Here is a 25,951-nt window from a genome sequence, read left to right as displayed (position 1 = left end):
TTTTCTTTCCTACCCCTTTAACCTGAACACTGCTCAGGCACAGAAATCACAACACAATCAGCATGTCTTGTGGTTAGCTCAGTACAGTCTCACAACACTTTGTAAAATCCCAGATCAATTCCATCACTAAACTAACCCAGTACCACAATGACAACTGAAAAAAGTAAAGAGCACTGTATCTGTGATATTTTTAAGCATTCTCATGTACAGTAGCATGTGAATTTTAAATGCCATTCATGTCCAGTATGGAGATTAGGTGGGATGTAAGATGTGCTCAGTACTTGATTTAGGCAGGAGCTCACCGGAACTGAGTACTTGCGCCTCGTATAGAATAGTATTGAGGAGTTCCTGCATCTAAATATACCGAACAAAAATAAACGCAACAACTTCAACAATTTTATTGAGTTATGGTTCATAAAGAAAGGAGTCAATTGAAATAATTTCATTAGGCCCTAATTTATGGATTTCACATGACTGCGAAAGGGCTCAGCCATGGGTGGGCCTGGGAGAACATAGTCTCACCAACTTGGGAACCAGGCCCAGGAAATCAGACTTCTTTTTTTCTTTTTTCTCTCACAAAAGTGCATTATCACAGACAAATACTCCTAAATGTCATCAGCTGTCAGGGTGGCTGGTCTCAGACGAACCCGCAGGTGAAGAAGCCGGATGTGGAGGTTGTGATTTTGAGGCCGGTTGGGCGTATTGCACAATTCTCTAAAACCGCGTTTGGTAGAGAAATTAACGTTCAGTTGTCTGGCAACAGCTCTGGTGGACATGTCTCAAGTTGAGGGAGCTTGCAATTGGCATACTGACTGCAGACATCTATGGGGTTGCGTAACAAATCTACACATTTTATAGTAACCTTTTGTCCCCAGTACAAGGTGCACCCGTGTAATGAGCATGCTATTTAATCAGCTTCTTGATATGCCTTACCTGTCAGGTGGATGGATTATCTTGGCAAAGGAGTAATACTAACAGGGATGTAAACTAACTTGTGCGCCAAATCTGAGAGAAATAATATTTTTGTGCATATGGAACATTTCTGTGATATTTTATGTCCGCTCACGAAACATGAGCAACACTTTCCATGTTGCGCTTATATTTTTGTTCTGTACATAAACGATACTAGCACTTAAAATGAGTACCAGCACCTACTTCAGTCCAAGTCAAGCACTAGATGTGCTCAAGATGTGGTTTTATTGACTTTTGCCGCACCTCACTATGTCATATTTTTATTAGCTCCCTCGACGCCACGATGCCTGAAGCACCATTTTCAATGAATATATTAACGTCCCCTCCATGATCGCTGTCAACATTACATTTTGCCTAAGGCTTGTACTTTTCTTTTCCCTCCAGGGATTGTTGGTACTTTTCCATAGCTTTTCTAAAGTTAGTGACCCCAATTTTAAGGCTAATACTGTATATTAAGGAGATCTCCAAATGGACCCCTACAAATAATTAGACTGTTTAAGTTACAGGAAAAATCATATTGTAGCTATTAAAATGCATTCTGTAAACCAGACAGCATCTGTCGGCATACAAATTGTATACAAGCTGCCGGCTACTTCCTGTTCATGCCTAGTAGAGGATGTAGAGGATTGATGCTTTATCAGTAAGGAGTACATGTAATATGCTGATAACTGCCTCAGTGAGGGGCCATGACAATCACATCGTTATTGTTGGTCTGCAAGGCAATTACCCCTGACATTCTGTTCAATGGCAACCATCTCAAAAGATTCCCTTAACCTATCGCCACAGGCAATCAAAACCAGGCAAACATGAACACAACTGTGAGGGGTCACACTGACTGCCGATAGGTACTTAGCACAGTAGGAGGTAATTCCTTCTCTTGCTAGAACAAAAGACACCACTTGCTGCGTACTGACCGAGTACAAACGAACCAGACGTTTCAAAATGTAGAATCGTCTGCCTGTCGGTGGCCAGCAAAGCCAATCAAAGAGCACTACTGTCTGCGTGAGGTAAAAAGCGGCACTTTTCCCAGGGTAATCCACCACTTTTTTCCTTTTTTTCCTTTTTGTTGCCATTTTTATGAATGTGTTATTCAATGTGGGTCTACGGGCTGTAGTAGTAAAGGCCAAATTCAATATATCAAATGTATATATTTTTGGGGGGAACAGTTAAAGGGGTCCTAAAATTCTAAATCAAATAGCTAAATGAATCATGTTATGACCATCTAAAAACAATTCCATATGTCACCCCCAACGGCATAGACTCATGGGAATTAACACAAAATAGGTAACTAGCTATTTATCTAGAAGTCTGACTCTCGTCAGCTAACAGGCAGCTGCTTCATTCAAAAACATATCCATACTGATTTAATTGTAATGTTACTCGCTAAGCTAATTGTGGCCATCTGGCTAGTATAAACAAGGGCTTACTACAAATTCTAGCTAGCTAGCAACCACACTAACGCATCTGGCTAATTAGCTATCTAGCTACAAATTTTAAGCAGGCAAAAATAACGGTACTGACATTTTGGGGTCTGGAGGATTTTAACGAGGCTGACTGTGGAAGATCTGTTCTATGTTAACAGCAAAAAATGTACTGCTGACAATCTTGTCAGAGGTGCTAAACTGTTATTGACCTATATCCATCCTGCCCTGCCTTTTCAGTATTTGAAAGCCAAGTTAATAAACAGATCACTGACCATTTTGAATTCCACCATTTTGAATTCTCCACTATGCAATCTGGTTTCCGAGCTGGTCATGGGTGCACCTCAGCCACGCTCATGGTCCTAAATTATATCATATCCGACATTGATAAAAGACAGTACTGTGCAGCCGTCTTCATTGACCTGGCCAAGGCTTTCGACTCTGTCAATCACCGCATTCTTATCAGCAGACTCAACAGCCTTGGTTTCTCCAATGACTGCCTCGCCTGTTCACCAACTACTTCTCATATAGAGTTCAGTGTGTCAAATCGGAGAGCCTGTTGTCCGGACCTCTGGCAATCTCTATGGGGGTGCCACAGGGTTCAATTCTCGGGCCGACTATTTTCTGTGTATATATCAATGATGTCGCTGCTGCTGGTGATTCTCTGATCCACCTCTATGCAGATGACACCATTCTGTATACTTCTTTGGACACTGTGTTAACTAACCTCCAGACAAGCTTCAATGCCATACAACTCTCCTTCCATGGCCTCCAACTGCTCTTAAATGCAAGCTAAACTAAATGCATGATCTTCAACCGATCGCTGCCCACACCTACCCACCCGTCCAGCATCACTACTCTGGACGGTTCTGACTTAGAATATGTGGACAACTACAAGTACCTAGGTGTCTGGTTAGACTCCTTCCAGACTCAAATTAAGCTTCTCCAATCCAAAATTAAATCTAGAATCGTCTTCCTATTTTACAACACAGCCTCCTTCACTCATGCTGCTGAACATGCCCTCGTAAAACTGACTCTGCTACTCATTTATAAAATAGCCCCAACACTCTACTCAGCAAATTAGATGTCTATCACAGTGCCATCCATTTTGTCACCAAAGTCCCATATACTACCCACCACTGCAACCTATATGCTCTCGTTGGCTGGCCCTCGCTTCATATTCGTCGCCAAACCCACTGGCTCCAGGTCATCTATAAGTCTTTGCTAGGTAAAGCCCCGCCTTAACTCAGCTCACTGGTCACCATAGCAACATCCACCCGTAGCACGCGCTCCAGCAGGTATATTTCACTGGTCATCCCCAAAGTCAACTCGATCACTGCACCCTGTACACAGCCCATCTGTAAATGGCCCACCTAACTACCTCATCCCCATATTTATTATTTATTTTTGCTCTTTTTGCACCCCAGTATCTCATCTTGCAAATCATCATCTGCACATAAATCACTCCAGTGTTAATGCTAAATTGTAATTATTTCGTCACTATGGCCTTGTGTTGTATTGGAACTATTTTATTATAGCGTTGCCGGCGCCTTTTGCGGTTGTTTGTCGCTCCTGTGTGGTCAGAGGTCACTGCAGCCAACGAGGGAGGAGAAAAGAATGGGTTCTATTTCCTGGGAGAAGTCAGATGTTGGTGACTCAAACAATGCATGGACATTGGAAACTGCCAGTAAAATGTACTGCAATAGACCTTTAGGTTGACACGGGGGCAGATACAATTGTCATATCAGAAAAGACTTATAGCAGACTAAAAAAACATGCCACCACTGAAGAGCACAGTAACTAGACAGCCCAGGGGGTAAACTGAACTGTGAGTCACTTTACAGTTACAACTATTTGGAAAGGACAGCCGTTTTAGGTTCAAAGTGTATGTGATAAAGACAATAGAAGAGGTCAAAAGCACGGAGGCGCTCGAGTGCTAATCCTGCAGACCTGAACAGGCTGAAGATAAAAACAATCAAAAATAAAAATGATGGGGTACCCTACAGTGTAAACCCTTCCAGGCGTGTGTCACTGCCCATGCTCCCCCAAGGCGAAAAAGGAGCTTGACCGCATGGTGGCGAGTGGCGTGATCATGGAGCATACAGCGGTGTGCTCCTAGTGCCCAAGAAGAACAAAAATCAGCTGAGGTTATGTGCTGATCTGAGAATGTTAAACTACTCAGTAAAAAGAGAGTCACACATTCTACCTACATATCCTGCCAAAGCTGGCTAGTGCCAAGGTGTTTTCTCTTTTTAAATGCAGGAAATGGCTTCTGGCAGATTCCACTAGAGAGAGAGTGTGTCAGGCTTAACATATTCATAATGTCTTTTGGAAGGTACTATTTCAGAAGACTTCCATTTGGAATCACTAGTGCCCCAGAAATCTTCCAGCATGAGATGACAGGGCTCCTGAAGGACTAAGAGGGCGTGGCCATTTACATGGATGAGATCCTTATTTACTCACACACCAGAGGATGATGTGAGACTCCTATACACACTGGAGGATGCAGGTTTGAAGCTCAACCCAGACAAACATCTACTGCGACAGAAACGTCTCAACTACATATGACTTCGCTTTGACGAGAATGGCATTCTTCCTGATGATGCCAAGATCCAGGCCGTCACCCTGCCGGAGCCGGCAAGCGACGTGACTGATCTGAGCAGTGTCCTGGGTATGATCCTCTACCTAGGCAGGTACCTACCGGGTCTAGCTGATGTCACCAAACCACTCAACGAGTTGCTCAAGAGTGATGCTGCAGTGCAGGAGGAGGCCTTTAGGAAGTTAAAGCAACTCATCCTGTTCTGGCATTTTATGACATGACAAAGCCTATCATAGTCAGTGCAGATGCCAGTAGTTCTGGGTTAGGCGGGGTCCTACTACAGAAATACGATGGACAGTTAGTCAGTAGCTTATTGCTCCAGGACTCTCACCGATGCAGAGAAGCGCTATGCACAGATGGAAAAGTAGTGTCTCGCAGCTGTCTGGGCATGTGAGAAGTTTACCAGGTATCTGTATGGCCTAGATGCATTCACACTGTGATATACCAGACCTCTCATTCCACTGCAAAGACCTTGACTTAGTGCCTTTGAGGAGCCAGAGACCGTTGATGAGCATGATGCGTTAGAACCCTACACCCGTTCCAGACATCTGCAGGCAGCTGTTACATAAAAGATTGCAGAGCTGACCAGTAAAATCGAGGCCTATGAGGCCATGCTGTATGATCCGCATGCTATCTCACCCACCGCATTTGACGTCGTCAAGAAGCAGAGCTGCAGATGGTGAAACAGTGTGACAACAAGATGGCCTAGGTATGCCAGACAAGTTAAAAGCCTACTACACCTGCCGACAGCACCTCTCAACCTCACAAGGACTAGTGTTGTATGGTAATAGAATAGTAGTGCCACAAAACATGACAAATTAGATGTTAGAGCACATACATGACGGACGTTAGGGTGTTTTGAAGCGCTGGGAGCGAGCTAGATAGTGGTGTGTGGTTGCCTGGAATAAGTAAACACATCCAGGAAGTAGTCAGTCAGGTGTCCAAACCTATTCAGAGGAGGGATCTTCTGATCTCCACTCCCCAGTCCCCCATAGGAAGGAGTAGCAGCTGACATATGTGAACTCAACAAGCAAATCTACCCGGTAGTTGTGGAATACACTGTATATACAAAAGTATGTGGACACCCTTCAAATGAGTGGATTTGTCTATTTCAATCACACCCGTTGCTGACGAGGCACGGTCATAGGAGACCACCTTTCCAGCAAGTCAATTTGTAAAATTTATGCTCTGCTAGAGCTTCCCTGGTCAACTGTAAGTGCTGTTATTGTGAATGGGGAAACGTCTGGGAACAACAACTGCTTAGCCGTGAAGTGGTAGGCAAAACAAGCTCACAGAATGGGACTGCTAAAGCGCGTAGTGCTTAAAAATCATTTGTCCTCGTTTGCAACACTCAAAACCAAGTTCCAAACTACCTCTGGAAGCAACGTCAGCACAAGGACTGTTAGTCGTGAGCTTCATGAAATGGGTTTCCATGGCCGAAACAGCTGCACAAAAGATGCGCAACATGCGCAATGCCAAGCGTTGGCTGGAGTGGTGTAAAGCTCATGGCCATTGGAGTCTGGAGCAGTGAATCACACTTCACCATCTGACTGTTTTAATGGATGCCTCTGGGTTTGGCGGATGCCAGGAGAATGCTACCTGCCCCAATGCATAGTGCCAACAGTAGTGGAAGAGGAATAATGGTCTGGGGCTGTTTTTCATGGTTGGGGCTAGGCCCCTTAATTCCAGTGAAGGCAAACCTTAAATCTACAACATTCTAGATAATTCTGCACTTCCAACTTTGTGGCAACAGTTTGGGGAAGGCCCTTTCCTGTTTCAGCATGACAATGCCCCCGTGCATAAAGCGAGGTCCATGCAGAAATGGTTTGTTGTGATCGGTGTGGAAGAACTTGACTAGCCTACACAGAGCCCTGACCACAACCCCATCAAACACCTTCGGGATGAATTGGAACACCGACTGCGAGCCAGGCCTAATTGCCCAACATCAGTGCCCAACCTCACAAATGGTCTTATGGCTGAATGGAAGCAATTCCCCGCAGCAATGTTTCAACATCTACTGGAAATCCCAGGAGAGTGGAGGCTGTTATCACTCCCTATCCCAGTCTGTTGTCCCCATATGCTTCAAGATGGTTACCATTGTTTCTGTACTCAAGAAGGCAAAGATAACTGAACAAAATGACTACCACCCTGTAGCACTCACTTCTGTCATTGTGAAGTGCTTTGAGAGGCTAGTCAAGGATCATATCACTACCACCTTACCGGCCTCCCTAGACCCACTTCAGTTTGCATACCGCCCCAAAAGGTCCACAGATGACGCAGTCGCCATCGCACTGCACACTGCCCTATCCCATATGGACAAAAATAATAGCTATGTAAGAATACTGTTCATTGACTACAGCTCAGCATTCAACACCATAGTACCCTCCAAGCTCATCATCAAGCTGGAGGCCCTGGGCCTCAACCCCTCCCTGTGTAACTGGGTCCTGGACTTTCTGACGGGCCACCCCCAGGTGGTGAGAATAGGAAACAACATCTCCACTTCGCTGATCCTCAACACTGGGGACCCACAAGGATGTGTGCTCAGCCCTCTTCTGTACTCCCTGTTCACCCACGACTGTGGCCATGCACGCCTCCAACTTAATCATCAAGTTTACAGGCGACACAACAGTAGTTGGCTTGATCACCAACAATGACGAGACAACCTACAGGGAGGAGGTGAGGGCACTCGGAGTGTGGTGTCAGGAAAACAAACTCTCCCTCAACGTCAACAAAACAAAGGAGATGATCGTGCACTGCCCTTGACCGCAAGGCTCTCCAGAGGATGGTGCGGTCTGCACAACACATCACCGGGGCAAAGTACCTGCCCTCCATGACGCCTACACCTCGCGATGTCACAGGAAGGCCAAAAAGATCATCAAGGACAACAACCACCCGAGCCACTGCCTGTTCACACCGCTATCATCCAGATCATCTATCATCTATCATCTCGGTCCCATCAAAGCTGGGACAGAGAGAAGCTGTTTTTCAGTCTATCTCAAGGCCATCAGACTGCTAAACAGCAATCACTGACTCAGAGAGGCTGCTGCCTACATTGAGACCCAATCACTGGACACTTTAATAAATGGATCACTAGTCACTTTAAATAATGCCACTTTAAATAATGTCACTTTAAATAATGCCACTTTAAATAATGCCACTTTAATAATGTTTACATATCTTCCATTACTCATATCACATGTACATACTGTATTTTATACCATCTACTGCACCTTGCCTATGCCACTCGGCCATTGCTCATCCATATACTTATATGTACGTATTCTCATTCATTAGATTTGTGTGTATTAGGTAGTTGTTGGGGAATTGTTAGAGTGGGGCAAAAAAGTATTTAGTCAGCCACCAATTGTGCAAGTTCTCCCACTTAAGATTAGAGGCTTGTAATTTTCATCATAGGTACACTTCAACTATGACAAACAAAATGAGAAAAAAAATCCAGAAAATCACATTGTAGGATTTTTAATGAATTTATTTGCAAATTATGGTGGAAAATAAGTATTTGGTCACCTACAAACAAGCAAGATTTCTGGCTCTCACAGACCTGTAACTTCTTGTTTAAGAGGCTCATCTGTCCTCCACTTGTTACCTGTATTAATGGCACCTGTTTGAACTTGTTATCAGTATAAAAGACACCTGTCCACAACCTCAAACAGTCACACTCCAAACTCCACTATGGCCAAGACCAAAGAGCTGTTAAAGGACATCAGAAAAAAAATGTAGACCTGCACCAGGCTGGGAAGACTGAATCTGCAATAGGTAAGCAGCTTGGTTTGAAGAAATCAACTGTGGGAGCAATTATTAGGAAATGGAAGACATACAAGACCACTGATAATCTCCCTCGATCTGGGGCTCCACGCAAGATCTCACCCCGTGGGGTCAAAATGATCACAAGAACGGTGAGCAAAAATCCCAGAACCACACGGGGGGACCTAGTGAATGAACTGCAGCGAGCTGGGACCAAAGTAACAAAGCCTACCATCAGTAACACACTACGCCACCAGGGACTCAAATCCTGCAGTGCCAGACGTGTCCCCCTGCTTAAGCCAGTACATGTCCAGGCCAGTCGGAAGTTTGCTGGAGAGCATTTGGATGATCCAGAAGAAGATTGGGAGAATGTTATATGGTCAGATGAAACCAAAATGTAACTTTTTGGTAAAAACTCAACTCGTCGTGTTTGGAGGACAAAGAATGCTGAGTTGCATCCAAAGAACACCATTCCTACTATGAAGCCTGGGGTTGGAAACATGCTTTGGGGCTGTTTTTCTGCAAAGGGACCAGGACGACTGATCCGTGTAAAGGAAAGAATGAATGGGACCATGTATTGTGAGATTTTGAGTGAAAACCTCCTTCCATCAGCAAGGGCATTGAAGATTAAACGTGGCTGGGTCTTTCAGCATGACAATGATCCCAAACACACCGCCCGGGCAACGAAGGAGTGGCTTTGTAAGAAGGATTTCAAGGTCCTGGAATGGCCTAGCCAGTCTCCAGATCTCAACCCCATAGAAAATCTTTGGAGGGAGTTGAAAGTCCATGTTGCTGGAGCCCCAAAACATCACTGCTCTAGAGGAGATCTGCATGGAGGAATGGGCCAAAATACCAGCAACAGTGTGTGAAAACCTTGTTGAGCTCGAGCTGTTTTGCAAGGAGGAATGGGAAAAAAATTCAGTCTCTCGATATGCAAAACTGATAGACATACCCCAAGCGACTTACAGCTGTAATCGCAGCAAAAGGTGGCGCTACAAAGTATTAACTTAAGGGGGCTGAATAATTTTGCACGCCCAATTTTTCAGTTTTTGATTTGTTAAAAAAGTTTGAAATATCCAATAAATGTCGTTCCACTTCATGATTGTGTCCCACTTGTTGTTGATTCTTCACAAAAAAATACAGTTTTATATCTTTATGTTTGAAGCCTGAAATGTGGCAAAAGGTTGCAAAGTTCAAGGGGGCCGAATACTTTCGCAAGGCACTGTATGTTTGTTTCATGAAAGTCAACGACAAGTGATATTCGCCTCCAGATTCTTCAAATGAATTCTAACTCTACAACTTGAACCCACAAATTCATGCAGTTTTCTTTTGGTAGTCCATGTGTTGACACTTGTACGTCAGTTTCACATGTCATGTTCATCAGACGTCCATTTGCAGAGTTACCATTTGCAGGTTTATCTTGGCGGTCAACTTGATGATGCTCAGTGATTACTCACAGTTACATGTCTGGTGTGCCTCCAGGAAGCCTGAGCAAGCAGATTCATCATGTGGAGATGAGCTTCTTAGTGTTATACTCATCTAACGTATGCTAACCCCATTCTGTACAAATGTGCGCAACCGCGACATTCAAACGAGGCTGCAAAGAGAACTAATGGGACTGTAGCGACTGTGTTAACATCAAAATCTGGGGTGTGAACTACATTTCTATTCAAGCGTTGATTGACATGGTAATGGCTCTATACTATTGCAGAAAAGTTTAAAAAACGGACCCCTTCGATGCTGTACGTTATATCTTGACGTGTCATTGCGTAACGTACAGCACGCATAAAGCAACTAATTCTGTCTTACAGCCTCTCTCCACCAGGTGTAGCACTTCTCTCGCTGTTTAAAACAAGAAAGGGACAGGGTACGGTGGGATACCGAGTCATTTTTTGCGTCATTACTACAAGCTATCATGACTCTCAAAAGCCGCTGTTTACTTCTGAAGATCACTTTAGCACCGTCCCAAAAAAAACATTCAAATTCAACACAAACCTTCAAATAGGTATGTAATGACACATTATATAAGTGCGTAATGACACTTTATAGTGCGTTATTTACTTTTTAGAGGCGATAAGGTGATAAGTTGGGCAGATCGAGTGAAAAAGCCATTTCCCCACACGACATCTCTCCTCCTCTCGCTATCACGCAATAGGTTTCACTTCCTCACCTCGCAATTTTTAAAAAGACCAGACCGAGCTCATTGCCTTCTTGAATCATGCAGAGATGGACATCATGAAGGTCTTGTCATTGATTTTATTGGAGAGAAATTGTGCTTTACAATGGTATTGATGTTACACTTGATCTGGAAGTATTACATTTTTTGGGCGCTAAAATAAGGTCAATTGTACGGACCAGCGCGATGTACAAAAGTGAGTTAGTTCACGTTACAATGCCTTCAGAAAGTATTCACATCCCTTCACTTTTTAAACATGTGTTGTGTTGCAGCCTGAATATAAAATTGATTACATTTGGATGTTTTTGCAATGGCCTACACACAATAATAATGTCAAAGTAGTATTATGTTTTTTTACAAATTTATGAAAAGCTGAAATGTCTTTTAGTCAGTAAGTATTCAACCCCTTTTATGGCAAGCCTAAATAAGTTCAGGAGTAAAAATGTTCTTAACAAGTCACATAAATTGCACTGGATTCTGTACAGGGACACTTCAAACTTAAATGAGTCCTTGTTTATTAACAGCATGCCGGAGAGGTCACAGTCAAACTTAGATGCATTAAGTACCGGTCTGAAGTGAGTTCCACTGGGGCAGTCTCGTTTAGTTCTCTTATATACTGCTTACACAGACAAGTTATATTTGCATGATTTAGCTTATTCATAATTCATTCATTATTAATGTTTGGTTCATGTATGTGACCGACCAATACCTCACTGATAGGGAGGATTGCTCCCAGGCACGTTCAGTCACTTGCATGAACACAGAAATTGGTTATTAGAAAAGCACAAACATAAAATGTTCCATCACATTCCCTCTTATCACTTACTCTGTGATAATAATCATAACATTTCATTCATTTGGTTATTACTGTAAACTATCGAAGGAGTAAGTAAACAAAATCGACGCATAAAACCACAGACATTTTCAAACTCTTCATTCTGGGTTGTAGACAAAATAAACACAAAACCAGACACTTCATCCTTTCAAACCTTCATTCAGTGTTGTACAATCCAACTTGTAAAACAATGGCTTTAGACCATTGCTTCATATAGTTCCACATGCTTCATTACACAATTTCATTTATGGACTCTGGCAATGACATTTCAGCTGGAGCTTTTGTCGCGAGAGGCATGTTAATGACAGATCGGAATCTCAATGCATTTGTAGAGTAAATTACCTTCAATTATTTTGTGTGCAGACCTCCACAATCAACCTGATACCCCAAATAAACAATTTTGGACAAGCCTAAATCAATTACGAGCACGGTTGACCACCCCTCTCCCTACTTGAAAATCTATGGCCAGATCTGAAAATGGTTCTCTAGCGATGATCCACAACCAATTTGGCAGAGCTTGTAGAATTTTCAAAAGAATAATGGGCAAATGTTGCACAATCCAAGTGTGGAAATCTCTTCGACTTAGCCAAAAAGTGCTTCTACAAAGTAAAGACTCAGGGGTGTGAATACTTATGTAAATTTGATTTTTGTATTTAATTTTCAATACATTTGCACACATTTCATTACGGGGTAGTGTGTGTAGATGGGTGAGAAAAAACAATTTAATCCATTTTGGAATTCGGCCTGTAACACAACAAAATGTGGAATGAGTCAAGTGATATGAATACTTTCTGGAGGCCTGTATGATTCCCCACTTTCTAGAACGGTTAATCCTTAGCCTCTTCTCATTCTTTCTTCTCATCCTCTCTCTGACTCATTCGCCCCAGTAAGAGAAGATTAATGGACGGTTCATATGAAAATTGTTCATATGAATGTTTTTTTTACTCAGGAGGATTAAGTACCAACAACTTCTTATTCCTGGACTCCTGTTGCTATAAGATATGTGGAATTGAAATCCATACGGCAGATGCTCTTCTGATCACACTCAAAGGAAAATACTGGGGGAAAAGGCTGAAGATGCACACAAGCTTTTATTTGAAAAGTACTGCTTAGAATGCTTTTGGATGGCTTCTTGAACATTTAGCACTGTGTTCCTGACATCATTTGGCATAGAGATGGTTACTGATCCTTTGAGGAATTGATTTAATTGATGGTCCAAAATTTTGAAATGCATGTGTTTTGTGCATGGCTCTGGTTTGTGACCCACAAAGAAGCTGTTTCAAAGGAGAATTTCTCAAAAGCTCCCTGATTCGCCACTCCAACAAAACAGTTCAGTGTCGGTGCATGCTGGGTTTTCACTTTGATCTGTCCCCTGCTTTTTTCATAATCCAGTAGTGTGGACAAACTTTTAGAGAAATGGACACCTAACCAGCATGCCAACAACGCCCTGGAAATAGCTTTACACTGTCAATGTGCCTTCAATGAGTTGATTTACATCTATCAACAAAAACATACGAAACTGTCACGCCCTGACCTTAGAGATCCTTTTTATGTCTCTATTTGGTTTGGTCAGGGTGTGATTTGGGGTGGGTATTCTATGTTCTATTATTTGTATGTCTATGTTTTGGCCAGGTAGGGTTCTCAATCAGGGACAGCTGTCTATCCTTGTCTCTGAGAACCATACTTAGGTAGCCCTGTTCCCACCTGTCTTTGTGGGAAGTTGACTTTGTTTATGGCACATAGCGTTTAGCTTCACGGTTTGTTTTGTAGTGTTTATTGTTTTGTTTGGCGTCTTGTCTAATAAAAAGACCATGTACGCTCCCCACGCTGCACCTTGGTCCTCTTCTTCCTTCAACAGCCATGACAGAAACACATTGTGGTTTTTGCTTAAAAGCATCCACTGTGTAAAAGGAAGAACGCTGTCACTGTTGGGCTATTCCCAAGTTGACGTAAATGCAGAATATGTTGAGGTACAAAATGTAAAGGCACTGACTGAATTTTTTTGTATCGATTTATTGTGTTTTGAACCCTAGAGTCCAGTATGTAGTAAGCTGACTGTGAAGGTTCTTCCCAAAATGATGTAATAAACACTCTGGTGAGGTTCAAACGTAGATACAATTAATTTCTCATTCTATTCTTATTTCTGAGTACTAGAGACTAATATGAGGCCTCTCCCAGTAGGCATGATGATATATTTAATAGCCGGATGCTAATCATTCATTAATAATAATGAATGCATAAAGCCAACAACTGGGATGTGAATGCCGAATGCTAGGGATGTGCACGGTTATTTGAATATTCAAATGGACATTAGTATTCAAATACTTGTGCGAGTATTAATATTTGATACAAAATAAAATTATAGGCCTATTTTAACTTTAAAAGGGCTTCTTCTGAGTTAAAACAACTATTTACATACAAGGATACATTATTTAACAAAACAAACTTTTCATTGTAGTTTTTATGACATGCGCACCATAAAAAGACTGGTAGCCCCAACCAGTAGCCTTCACGTGTGTAGCTTGTTGTTTATTTTAATTTAACTTTTATTTCTTCTGTGTTATTGACTTGTTTATTGTTTACTCCATGTGTAACTCTGTGTTGTCTGTTCACACTGCTATGCTTTATCTTGGCCAGGTCACAGTTGTAAATGAGAACTTGTTCTCAATTAGCCTACCTGGTTAAATAAAGGTGAGATAAAAAATGTGTTGGGCAATCAGTGGCAAAGAGGCCCAATGTGTCGCAAGTGGAGTTAGAGTTCACTAACGCAATGCAAGATGGAATAAAGTTACGTGACATGAGAGAACATGGGAAGTTTGAGTTGCAGTAGTCCTGACTGGAGATGACAAGTGCCTGGATTAGGATCTGCGCAGCTTCCTGTGTGAGATAGGGTCATACTCTACGGATGTTGTAGAGAATAAACCTGCAGGAGCTGGTCACTGCTTTGATGTTTGCAGAGAACGACAGGGTGTTGTGCAGGGTCACGCTAAGGTTCTTTACACAATGGGAGGGCGACACTGGAGTTGTCAACCGTGAAGGAGAGGTCTTTGAGCAGGCAGGCCTTCCCCAGGAGGAAGAGCAGTTCCGTGTTTTTGAGTTTGAGGTGGTGGGCCGACATCCAAGTTGAGATTTCTGCCAGGCACGCAGAGATGCGTGCCGCCACCTGGGTGTCAGAAGGAGAAAAGTTGAGTGTCATCCGCATAGCAACGATAGGACAGACCATGTGAGGATATGACGGATCAAAGTGACTTGGTGTATAGAGAGAAGAGGAGAGGGCCTAGAACTCAGCCATGCGGGATATCAGTAGTGCGAGTATGTGGTGCAGACACATATCTTCTCCACGTCACCTGGTAGGAGAGGCCTGTCAGATAGGATGCAATTCAGGAGTGTGCATAGCCTGAGACGCCCAGCCCTGAGAGAGTGGAGAGGAGGATCTGATGGTTCACGGTGTTGAAGGCAGAGGATAGATCTAGGAGGATGAGAACAGGTTAGCTAGTCTTGGCTGTAGCCGAGATGCCTTCGTCCCTCCTTCTGCTTTCTCCCATCTCAGCTTTCTCCCATCTCTCACACATTGCCCTCTTTGCAGCTGCAATAGAGTGCCAGCGTCTCTCTACCGACAGCTAATTATGTTTTTAAAGACTAATATTTAAAGGAGAAGTTCACCCAAAATCCAGAAACTCTCAAATAGTTCCATACATTGAAACTAATTCAGTGGAGGTCCCCCCTCCTCTCTCTCTCTCTCTAGTGCTGTACTGAAACAGCTGCAAAAACGGGTCACGTGACTCGTGGCATTGCTGTATGCAGGACTCGCTCAGCTCCATTGCCAGTGAATTCATGATTCAGAAATCCACGAAGTGTGGGCAAATTCATTGTTTTATTGAAAGCATACGGTCAAATTACCTATTTTTGTTAAAAGTAATATCCGTTTTGAGTCAGGGAATGTGTACTTTTCCACCTTTTTTAAACATTTGTGATTCTTTTATATTGTTATGTTATGTAGCCGACTGCCATAGCAGTGGAGATGGGTAACAACTGCACATGGACCCTCTCGAGGGAATCCCTGCTACGTAGAAACAGCACGTTATGCCCTTATTCAAAGATGTACGTTTTTTCGGGCAGAGAAGTGATGACATCGTTACACATTATTTATGCAAAGTTAACAACAGCCTACAAATATGTCTGGCGACAAAATACTTGCGAGTGATCAAGAAAACTACTGGAGGGACAATGATGGTGTCGTCAACCCGTATTTATTTGAGCCTGAGTATTCGGACCAATAATTGAGGCAAATTGAGCTTCAGATGGCCGCCGCAGCAGCTGGACCACAGCCCCAACACATACCCAAGGAATATTTGCGTTGCAGAGAAATTGAATATGTGACTACAATAGTTATGGAAATGGAGGAACATGATGATGATGATGATGAAGAGCAGTTAGTTTGCTTTTGCAAACAAAGGGATTTTGCAGCCCACATAAATGTCCTGGGGGGGAGTCCATGCGTCAAAAACTATTTGGAGACCCAACCCTGTTCCAGCTGGGCCAAATGAGTAAATAGCTAAACTTTACTTTATTGAATGATCTCTTATCATTAACCTCTATGAGAGGGACCCTTAGTGGGTTTATGTTTGCACATTCGTCCAAACACTGTATAGCCTATGTTTATTTATCACAATGTTTTTTGTTAATTCTATTCTGCAATGTAAGGTGACACATATGATAACCTGAATAGCAGGGGTTCTCAAAGTGGGGTCCACTGTACTGCAGGGGGTCCACGGCCAGATCTCAAAATCTAGTTTAAAAATAATTATAATTGGGGTGAATATCACCAACAATGACAGATTTAGACTAATTTTGGCCAAGGGATCCGTGGAGAAAGTTGATGGTGTAATACATTTTAGAATAACATTGTATTGTATGTTCTTAACCCTGGGCAACATGGGCATGGGAGGCTCACAGGGATATGGGATCCACAGTACTATACCGATTCTATGCACTTTTCAACTCAATACTTCTTGTATTCCCCCCAAAATTGCATTTCTTTTAACATAAATGCACTGTAATTTAAGTTTCAAAACTGCAAAGGTTTATCTCTGTCCTCATGGCAAAATGTGTAGAATTGCAGGATATTAGCTTTAAAGCAGCAACATTTTCATAAGAGATGGGCCTTTTTTTAAATGTTCCTTCCCAGGGCCCAAGACTTGGTTCGTCAAACTGTGCATTGCCAAATGTCATAGTATAACTCTTATTTTTTTTATCTCACTTGAGTTGTGTTTTGATAATGAGGGGGTCCCTGATGAATTTGCTATCACGAAAGGGGTCCCCGGCCAGATCCATTTCATGGAATTACAGTAGCAACAGCTGTGTCCTTTGGTTTTTTCTCCCCATCACTTCAGATTTCATATCTCGTTCATATACATCATGGCTGAAGTGCTTGCTGTACACATGCAGCGATGCGAGGGTGGCTGCAGAAGTATTTACATCATATTTACTGCATCCAATTGTTACCAAACAATCTTCGACAATCTCTCTGTATCTTTTATCTGAAAAGAGTCAAATTTGGTGCCGGCTTCCCTATTTCGTGTATAAAGTGAAGCCAGGGACCAAACACCAGCTTGCTGTTGCTGCCATCTCTTCATCCACTTTTCTTAGCTAACTTTACCTGCGATATGCCATACGCAACGCCCTCTTGCGGTTGAAGGCTCCATTGCGAGACGGACACAGCATATTTAGAAATTTTTTCAAAACCCTGCGTCCATCCAACACCAACAAAAGGCACAAAGATGGCTGTACTATGTAGCCAAAATACTGTGAGTGATATGCAGGTCATTAACACTATTGTCGCTTAGTGGCCCACGTACTTCATCCTCAATGGACATGGCTGCAAGCCTTTTCGGACCCATTGTCTTACGCAACCAGGGTTGGAGCCGGCGCAGTGCACTAAAGGACCTTTCACAGGAGCAGCAGCTCACAGGAATTGTGAGGGCAACCTGAATAATTTCCTTCAGAGAAGGATACATCATCATCCAGGAGGTTATGCACAACAAGCATAACTTTGGGAGGACGTCCAGCCTCTCTTTTCCGGGCAAGAAAGTTTCTGGCCACCAACATCTCTTCTGTTTTTAACATCAATACCGTGGTGCTTGGCAAACTCCGTTAAGCATGATGTATCTAGGATGTTTTTTTGAGTTGGGGCTGCATGCCTGTATGCCTTTTGAGCAGACCTGCATCTACAGTCGAGAATAGATGGTCAAGCTCACAAACCACTCTGTCCAAGCAGGGGAGCAACAACTCTGTTTTCATTGTTTGGGAACATGACAATTCTGTGCCTAAACCCAAGGAGGTCTCCACCACAAAATCTCTCATTTTCCTTTGTTTGTGCTTTCTTGCTGCATCTGCCTCTGGAATATTGTGAATTTCACTGAGTGCTTTGGTTCTGTTAAAAAGTTCTGTGGCAAATGCATCTGTGCGTTTGCCTATCAGTGTGTCACATGCAGCTTGTTTGCTGAAACGAGCTTCTGCCAGGTCTACAGTCTCTTTCTGGAGGAACTTGTGTCGTCCCTCAGTTACAGAAAGATGAGACTGAAACATCAGTAGGAAATACTCGGTGGAGAACTGATGAAGCTTTGCTCTTAGACCAATAGCCGTGGGGGATCCAATGGCAGATAGACAATCAAAAATAGCAGTTAAATTGTCCAGGACTGCATTTCTGGACCGCAGCTGGCATGCCCAGCGAGTGTTTGAGAGTTGTACAAGTTCAGCTCATGAGCATAGCAATGTACATAAATTGCCTCTGGATGCAGCACTCTGAAATGTGCTGCACACCTCCTTTGGACCCACTCATGACAGTTGCACCATCATAGTTCTGTGCAATGCACTTTAGGCCTGCTACCCCCATCATAGATTAACGCACTTTAGGCCTGCTACCCCCATCATAGATTAAAACCTCTTGAAACTCCCCATCCCGGATCCGGGATCGTGACTAAAGCCTCAGGCTCATTAGCATAACGCAACGTTAACGATTTCTGAAAACCGCAAATAAAATGAAAATAATGCGCCTACTCTCAAGCTTAGCCTTTTCTTAACAACACTGTCATCTCAGATTTTCAAAATATGCTTTTGAACCATAGCAATTGACTAATTTGTGTAAGAGTATGCTAAGCTAGCTTAGCATTTTGAGTAGCATTTAGCACGCAACATTTTCACAAAAACCAGATAACCAAATAAATAAAATCATTTACCTTTGAAGAGCTTCAGATGTTTTCAATGAGGAGACTCTCAGTTACATAGCAAATGTGCAGTTTTTCCTGAAAGCGTCTGTGTGTAGGAGAAATCGCTCCGTTTTGTACATCACATTTGGCTACCGAAACGAACCGAAAATTCAGTCACCTACAACGTCAAACTTTTTCCGAATTAACTCCATAATATCGACCGAAACATGGCAAACGTTGTTTGGAATCAATCCTCAAGGTGTTTTTTCACATATCTCTTCATTGATATATCGTTCGTGGAAGCCTGCATTCTTCTCTGAATTCTGTGGAAAAATACTTGCAGCTGACTTTTGCGCACCAATTTCGGCGCAGGACACCGGGCGGACACCTGGTAAATCAAATCAAATCAAATGTGGTCTCTTATGGTCAATCTTCCAATGATATGTCTACAAATACGTCACAATGCTGCAGACACCTTGGGGAAATGACAGAAAGGGCAGACTTACTCCTCTCGCATTCACAGCCATATAAGGAGACAATGGAAAACAGAGCCTCAAAAATCCTGCTCATTTCCTGGATGCCGTCTCCTCTTGGTTTTGCCTGTAGCTCACGTTCTAGGGCACGCACAGAGAATATCTTTGCAGTTCTGGACACGTCAGAGTGTTTTCTTTCCAAAGCTACCAATTATATGCATAGTCGAGCATCTTTTTGTGACAAAATATTGCGCTTAAAACGGGCACGTCTTTTTATCCAAAAATGATATAGCGCCCCCAGAGTTTCAACAGGTTAACGCACTTTAGGCCTGCTACCCCCATCATAGGTCAACGTACTTTAGGCCTGCTACCCCCATCATAGGTCTGTGCACTTTAGGCCTGCTACCCCCATCATAGGTCTGTGCACTTTAGGCCTGCTACCCCCATCATAGGTCTGTGCACCTTAGGCCTGCTACCCCCATCATAAGTCTGTGCACTTTAGGCCTGCTACCCCCATCATAGGTCTGTGCACTTTAGGCCTGCTACCCCCATCATAGGTCTGTGCACTTTAGGCCTGCTACCCCCATCATAGGTCTGTGCACTTTAGGCCTGCTACCCCCATCATAGGTCTGTGCACTTTAGGCCTGCTACCCCCATCATAGGTTAACGCACTTTAGGCCTGCTACCCCCATCATAGGTTAACGCACTTTAGGCCTGCTACCCCCATCATAGGTCTGTGCACTTTAGGCCTGCTACCCCCATCATAGGTCTGTGCACTTTAGGCCTGCTACCCCGTCATAGGTCAACGCACTTTAGGCCTGCTACCCCCATCATAGGTCAACGCACTTTAGGCCTGCTACCCCCATCATAGGTCAACGCACTTTAGGCCTGCTACCCCCATCATAGGTCTGTGCACTTTAGGCCTGCTACCCCCATCATAGGTCAACGCACTTTAGGCCTGCTACCCCCATCATAGGTCAACGCACTTTAGGCCTGCTACCCCCATCATAGGTCTGTGCACTTTAGGCCTGCTACCCCCATCATAGGTCAACGCACTTTAGGCCTGCTACCCCCATCATAGGTCAACGCACTTTAGGCCTGCTACCCCCATCATAGGTCAACGCACTTTAGGCCTGCTACCCCCATCATAGGTCAACGCACTTTAGGCCTGCTACCCCCATCATAGGTCAACGCACTTTAGGCCTGCTACCCCCATCATAGGTCAACGCACTTTAGGCCTGCTACCCCCATCATAGGTCAACGCACTTTAGGCCTGCTACCCCCATCATAGGTCAACGCACTTTAGGCCTGCTACCCCCATCATAGGTCAACGCACTTTAGGCCTGCTACCCCCATCATAGGTCTGTGCACTTTAGGCCTGCTACCCCATCATAGGTCTGTGCACTTTAGGCCTGCTACCCCCATCATAGGTCTGTGCACTTTAGGCCTGCTACCCCCATCATAGGTCTGTGCACTTTAGGCCTGCTACCCCCATCATAGGTCTGTGCACTTTAGGCCTGCTACCCCCATCATAGGTCTGTGCACTTTAGGCCTGCTACCCCCATCATAGGTCTGTGCACTTTAGGCCTGCTACCCCCATCATAGGTCTGTGCACTTTAGGCCTGCTACCCCCATCATAGGTCTGTGCACTTTAGGCCTGCTACCCCCATCATAGGTCTGTGCACTTTAGGCCTGCTACCCCCATCATAGGTCAACACACTTTAGGCCTGCAACCCCCATCATAGGTCAACACACTTTAGGCCTGCAACCCCCATCATAGGTCAACACACTTTAGGCCTGCAACCCCCATCATAGGTCAACACACTTTAGGCCTGCTACCCGACTCATTTGGAGCTGCATCAAATGACTTGATTTCTGCTAGTGCTAAACGCTCCTTAACTGTCCTCTCTGTCACATATCTTACACACAGAGCTAACTGTTCAGACGGCCCATCCCTGACCTCATCCACCATAATGGTATACATTCCAGACTTTCTCAGAGACTATGGTGTCTGTAATCTCTAGAGCACAGCATTCAATCTTGTCATTCTGAGATTCTGGAGATCGAGACATCACATTTGATGGATAATTGTACCTTTGCAAGTTACCTGGTAGCTTTGCCATGCCACAACACTGTCTCTGTGTATGTGTGCCATCTCATGTTTACCGAAGAAAATGGAAAGCAGAATGCTGCGTTTTTGTGGACAGAGTACGCTACCCAATTTTGTATATTTCAAACCAGCAGTGCTGAAATGCACTTTTTAATGTACCAAAACTTCAGCTTCACTTGTCTGGGCCCAGTGTCACCTAAATCGCTCTCATTTCTGGAAGGAGTTGCTGCAGGGGCTTGATTAATTTATTTCTCTGGATCTGTTTGTTCTCCCTCTCTCTCTGGATCTGTTTGTTGTCCCTCCCTCTCTCTCTGGATCTGTTTGTTGTCCCTCCCTCTCTCTCTGGATCTGTTTGTTGTCCCTCCCTCTCTGGATCTGTTTGTTGTCTCTCTCTCTCTGGATCTGTTTGTTGTCTCTCTCTCTCTGGATCTGTTTGTTGTCCCTCTCTCTCTGGATCTGTTTGTTGTCCCTCTCTCTCTGGATCTGTTTGTTGTCCCTCTCTCTCTGGATCTGTTTGTTGTCCCTCCCTCTCTCTCTGGATCTGTTTGTTGTCCCTCCCTCTCTCTCTGGATCTGTTTGTTGTCCCTCCCTCTCTCTCTGGATCTGTTTGTTGTCCCTCCCTCTCTCTCTGGATCTGTTTGTTGTCTCTCTCTCTCTGGATCTGTTTGTTATCCCTCCCTCTCTGGATCTGTTTGTTGTCCCTCCTTCTCTGGATCTGTTTGTTCTTCCTCTCTCTCTGGATCTGTTTGCTGTCCCTCTCTCCCTGGATCTGTTTGTTGTCTCTTTCTCTGGATCTGTTTGTTGTCTCTTTCTCTGGATCTGTTTGTTGTCCCTCCCTCTCTAGGTCTGTTTGTTGTCCCTCCCTCTTTCTCTGGATCTGTTTGTTGTCCCTCTTTCTCTGGATCTGTTTGTTGTCCCTCTCTCTCTGGATCTGTTTGTTGTCCCTCCCTCTCTGGATGTGTTTGTTGTCTCTCTCTCTCTGGATCTGTTTGTTGTCCCTCTCTCTCTGGATCTGTTTGTTGTTCCTCTCTCTCTGGATCTGTTTGTTGTTCCTCTCTCTCTGGATCTGTATATTGTTCCTCTCTCTGGATCTGTATATTGTCCCTCCCTCTCTGGATCTGTTTGTTCTCCCTCTCTGGATCTGTTTGTTCTCCCTCTCTGGATCTGTTTGTTGTCCCTCTCTCTCTGGATCTGTTTGTTGTTCCTCTCTCTCTGGATCTGTTTGTTGTCCCTCCCTCTCTCTCTGGATCTGTTTGTTGTCCCTCTCTCTCTCTCTGGATCTGTTTGTTTTCCCTCCCTCCCTCTCTGGATCTGTTTGTTGTCCCTCCCTCTCTGGATCTGTTTGTTGTCCGTCTCTCTCTGGATCTGTTTGTTGTCCCTCCCTCTCTCTCTGGATCTGTTTGTTCTCCCTCTCTCTCTGGATCTGTTTGTTGTTCCTCTCTCTCTGGATCTGTATATTGTTCCTCTCTCTCTGGATCTGTATATTGTCCCTCCCTCTCTGGATCTGTTTGTTCTCCCTCTCTGGATCTGTTTGTTGTCCCTTCCTCTCTGGATCTGTTTGTTGTCCCTTCCTCTCTGGATCTGTTTGTTGTCCCTCTCTCTCTGGATCTGTTTGTTGTCCCTCTCTCTCTGGATCTGTTTGTTGTCCCTCTCTCTCTGGATCTGTTTGTTGTTCCTCTCTCTCTGGATCTGTTTGTTGTCCCTCCCTCTCTGGATCTGTTTGTTCTCCCTCTCTGGCTCTGTTTGTTGTCCCTCCCTCATTCTCTGGATCTGTTTGTTGTCCCTCCCTCATTCTCTGGATCTGTTTGTTCTTCCTCTCTCTCTAGATCTGTTTGTTGTCCCTCCTTCTCTCTCTGGATCTATTTGTTGTCCCTTTTTCTCTGGATCTGTTTGTTCTTCCTCTCTCTCTGGATCTGTTTGTTGTCCCTCTCTCTCTGGATCTGTTTGTTGTCCCTCCTTCTCTCTCTGGATCTGTTTGTTGTCCCTCTTTCTCTGGATCTGTTTGTTGTCCCTCTTTCTCTGGATCTGTTTGTTGTCCCTCTCTCTCTGGATCTGTTTGTTGTCTCTCCCTCTCTCTCTGGATCTGTTTGTTGTCCCTCCCTCTCTCTCTGGATCTGTTTGTTGTCCCTCCCTCTCTCTCTGGATCTGTTTGTTGTCTCTCCCTCTCTCTCTGGATCTGTTTGTTGTCTCTCCCTCTCTCTCTGGATCTGTTTGTTCTCCCTCCCTCTCTCTATGGATCTGTTTGTTGTCCCTCCCTCTCTATGGATCTGTTTGTTGTCCCTCCCTCTCTATGGATCTGTTTGTTGCCTCTCTCTCTCTCTGGATCTGTTTGTTGTCTCTCTCTCTCTCTGGATCTGTTTGTTGTCTCTCTCTCTGGATCTGTTTGTTGTCTCTCTCTCTCTGGATCTGTTTGTTGTCCCTCCCTCTCTCTGGATCTGTTTGTTGTCCCTCCCTCTCTCTGGATCTGTTTGTTGTCCCTCCCTCTCTTTCTGGATCTGTTTGTTGTCTCTCTCTCGATCTGTTTGTTGCCCCTCTTTCTCTGGGCATGCTTGCTCTCTCTCACTTAAACAGCTCAAATATTGATCTCTGCCTTGCACAGAAGCCTCTATTTCTGCATGACCCTTTAAGATATCATGAACATAATTTATTTATGTCTAACAAAAGTAAGACATGCTGTACAAGTTTAACTGAAAGCTTAAACATTTACTCGCTTTTTTATCACTAACCTTCATCAGATATGCTCCCTTAGCGCTGTCAGCCTCCAGCTCACTACCACATTTGTGCTGAGAATTTGAGAGAAATTGATTTTTGTGTGTTTGGAAAATGCCTGGGATCTTTTATTTCAGCTCAGGAAATAAAAGTGCAACACTTTCCATGTTGCATTTTCATATTTTTGTACAGTGTAGTGTCGATGTGTGGAATCACTTGAGCGTTTTTAGATTTTTGTACAGTGTAGTGTCAATGTGTGGAATCACTTGAGCGTTTTTAGATTTTTGTACAGTGTAGTGTCAATGTGTGGAATCACTTAAGCGTTTTTAGATTTTGGGTAAACGTCTCCTTTAATCCGTTGATTGACAGGTCTAAAGATTTTCCCTGAAGCATTTGATTTAAACATGTTTAGGGAAATGTAGGCCATGGATGATGTTGGAATCAGTGCAACTTTGTTTACAGTTTGTAAGCCAATCGTAAAACAGTATATTCCCTCTTATTTCCAGGTAGAAGGAGCTGCCTATGTCGGCTCGTTTGTGTGGAAATCTCGTAGTATTGGCATGTGGAACAACTCGCGCGGGGAGAACATGCTGGACAGTGGAGCTCCATTCTATGACACATACCAGACCTCTGATGGGAAATACATGGCTGTCGGGGCTATTGAGACGCAGTTCTATAACCAACTCATCCATGGTCAGTTTTGCTCAACTTTACTTTCGCTGATTGTCTTATTTTCTTTCTCTCCCGCTTCTCTCTCTTGCTTGTCCTTCCTCCTGCTCCTCTACCGCTTCTCCCAACTGTGTCCAGACAGGCTGATCAGCATCTCTGCAGATTATCCCTCCTTTCCTCCCTTGGCATACTGAGCACATCTAACAGTCCGTCATGTATAATGCATATTACACACACACGCAAAAACATCGTGCACAGCAAGATACTGCAAACAACACTCACACCATTCTTTTTCATGTAACCGTCTTGCAGCTGTGAAAATCCATGTTTAAAAACTGGACAGATACAGAGCCTTCAGAACATATTCACACCCTTTACCTTATTCACGTTGTTGTGTTACAGCCTTCATTTCAAATCAATTAAATAGATTTTTTTTAAAACACAAGGCCTAATCTACACTGTTGTTTACCAAGAAGACGGTGAATATCCCGAGTTACAGTTTTGACTTAAATCTGCTTGAAAATCTATAGCAAAACCTGAAAATGGTTGTCTAGCAATGATCAACAACCAATTTGACAGAGCGTGAAGAATTTTTAAAAGAATAATGGGCAAATGTTTCACAATCCAGGTGTGGAAAGCTCTTAGAGTAATCACTGTCAAAGGTGCTTCTACAAAGTATTGAATCGGGTGTGATGAGATTTCTGTATTTCATTTTCAATAAGTTTGCCAAGATGTCTAGAAACATGTTGTCATTATGCGGTATTGTGTGTAGATAGGTGAGGGAATAACATATTTAAATTCAGGCTGTAACACAAGAAAATGTGGAATAAGTCAACCGGTATGAATATTTTCTGTAGACACTGTAAATACCCACAGGACACCTCTTGATTAACGCATTTGTGTTTGTTTAAAGATTTCTCTAAACTCTAAAATAATGTGCCTCATTCTCACACAGCTTGAATTGACACTCCATTCTTTTTGAGCCAGATAAAAGGAATATCAGTGATTTAACCTTTC

General features: G+C 43.6%; 1 protein-coding gene across 1 annotated transcript in view; it reads left to right on the top strand.

The window, feature by feature from the left end:
• The window catches only part of amacr (alpha-methylacyl-CoA racemase), a 58,136-nt gene that overhangs the window by 28,788 nt on the left and 3,397 nt on the right, over positions 1–25,951 (top strand). The window contains exon 5 of the mRNA XM_064942362.1: positions 24,772–24,958. Within this exon, the coding sequence (XP_064798434.1) occupies positions 24,772–24,958 (187 nt within the window). The remainder of the gene's footprint in view (positions 1–24,771; positions 24,959–25,951) is intronic.

Source organism: Oncorhynchus masou, chromosome 28 (assembly GCF_036934945.1).
Source record: "Oncorhynchus masou masou isolate Uvic2021 chromosome 28, UVic_Omas_1.1, whole genome shotgun sequence".
In the NCBI taxonomy this organism is placed as follows: domain Eukaryota; kingdom Metazoa; phylum Chordata; class Actinopteri; order Salmoniformes; family Salmonidae; genus Oncorhynchus; species Oncorhynchus masou.
The sequence above is the reverse complement of the archived record's forward strand: the minus strand, read 5'-3'. Positions and strand labels throughout refer to the sequence as shown.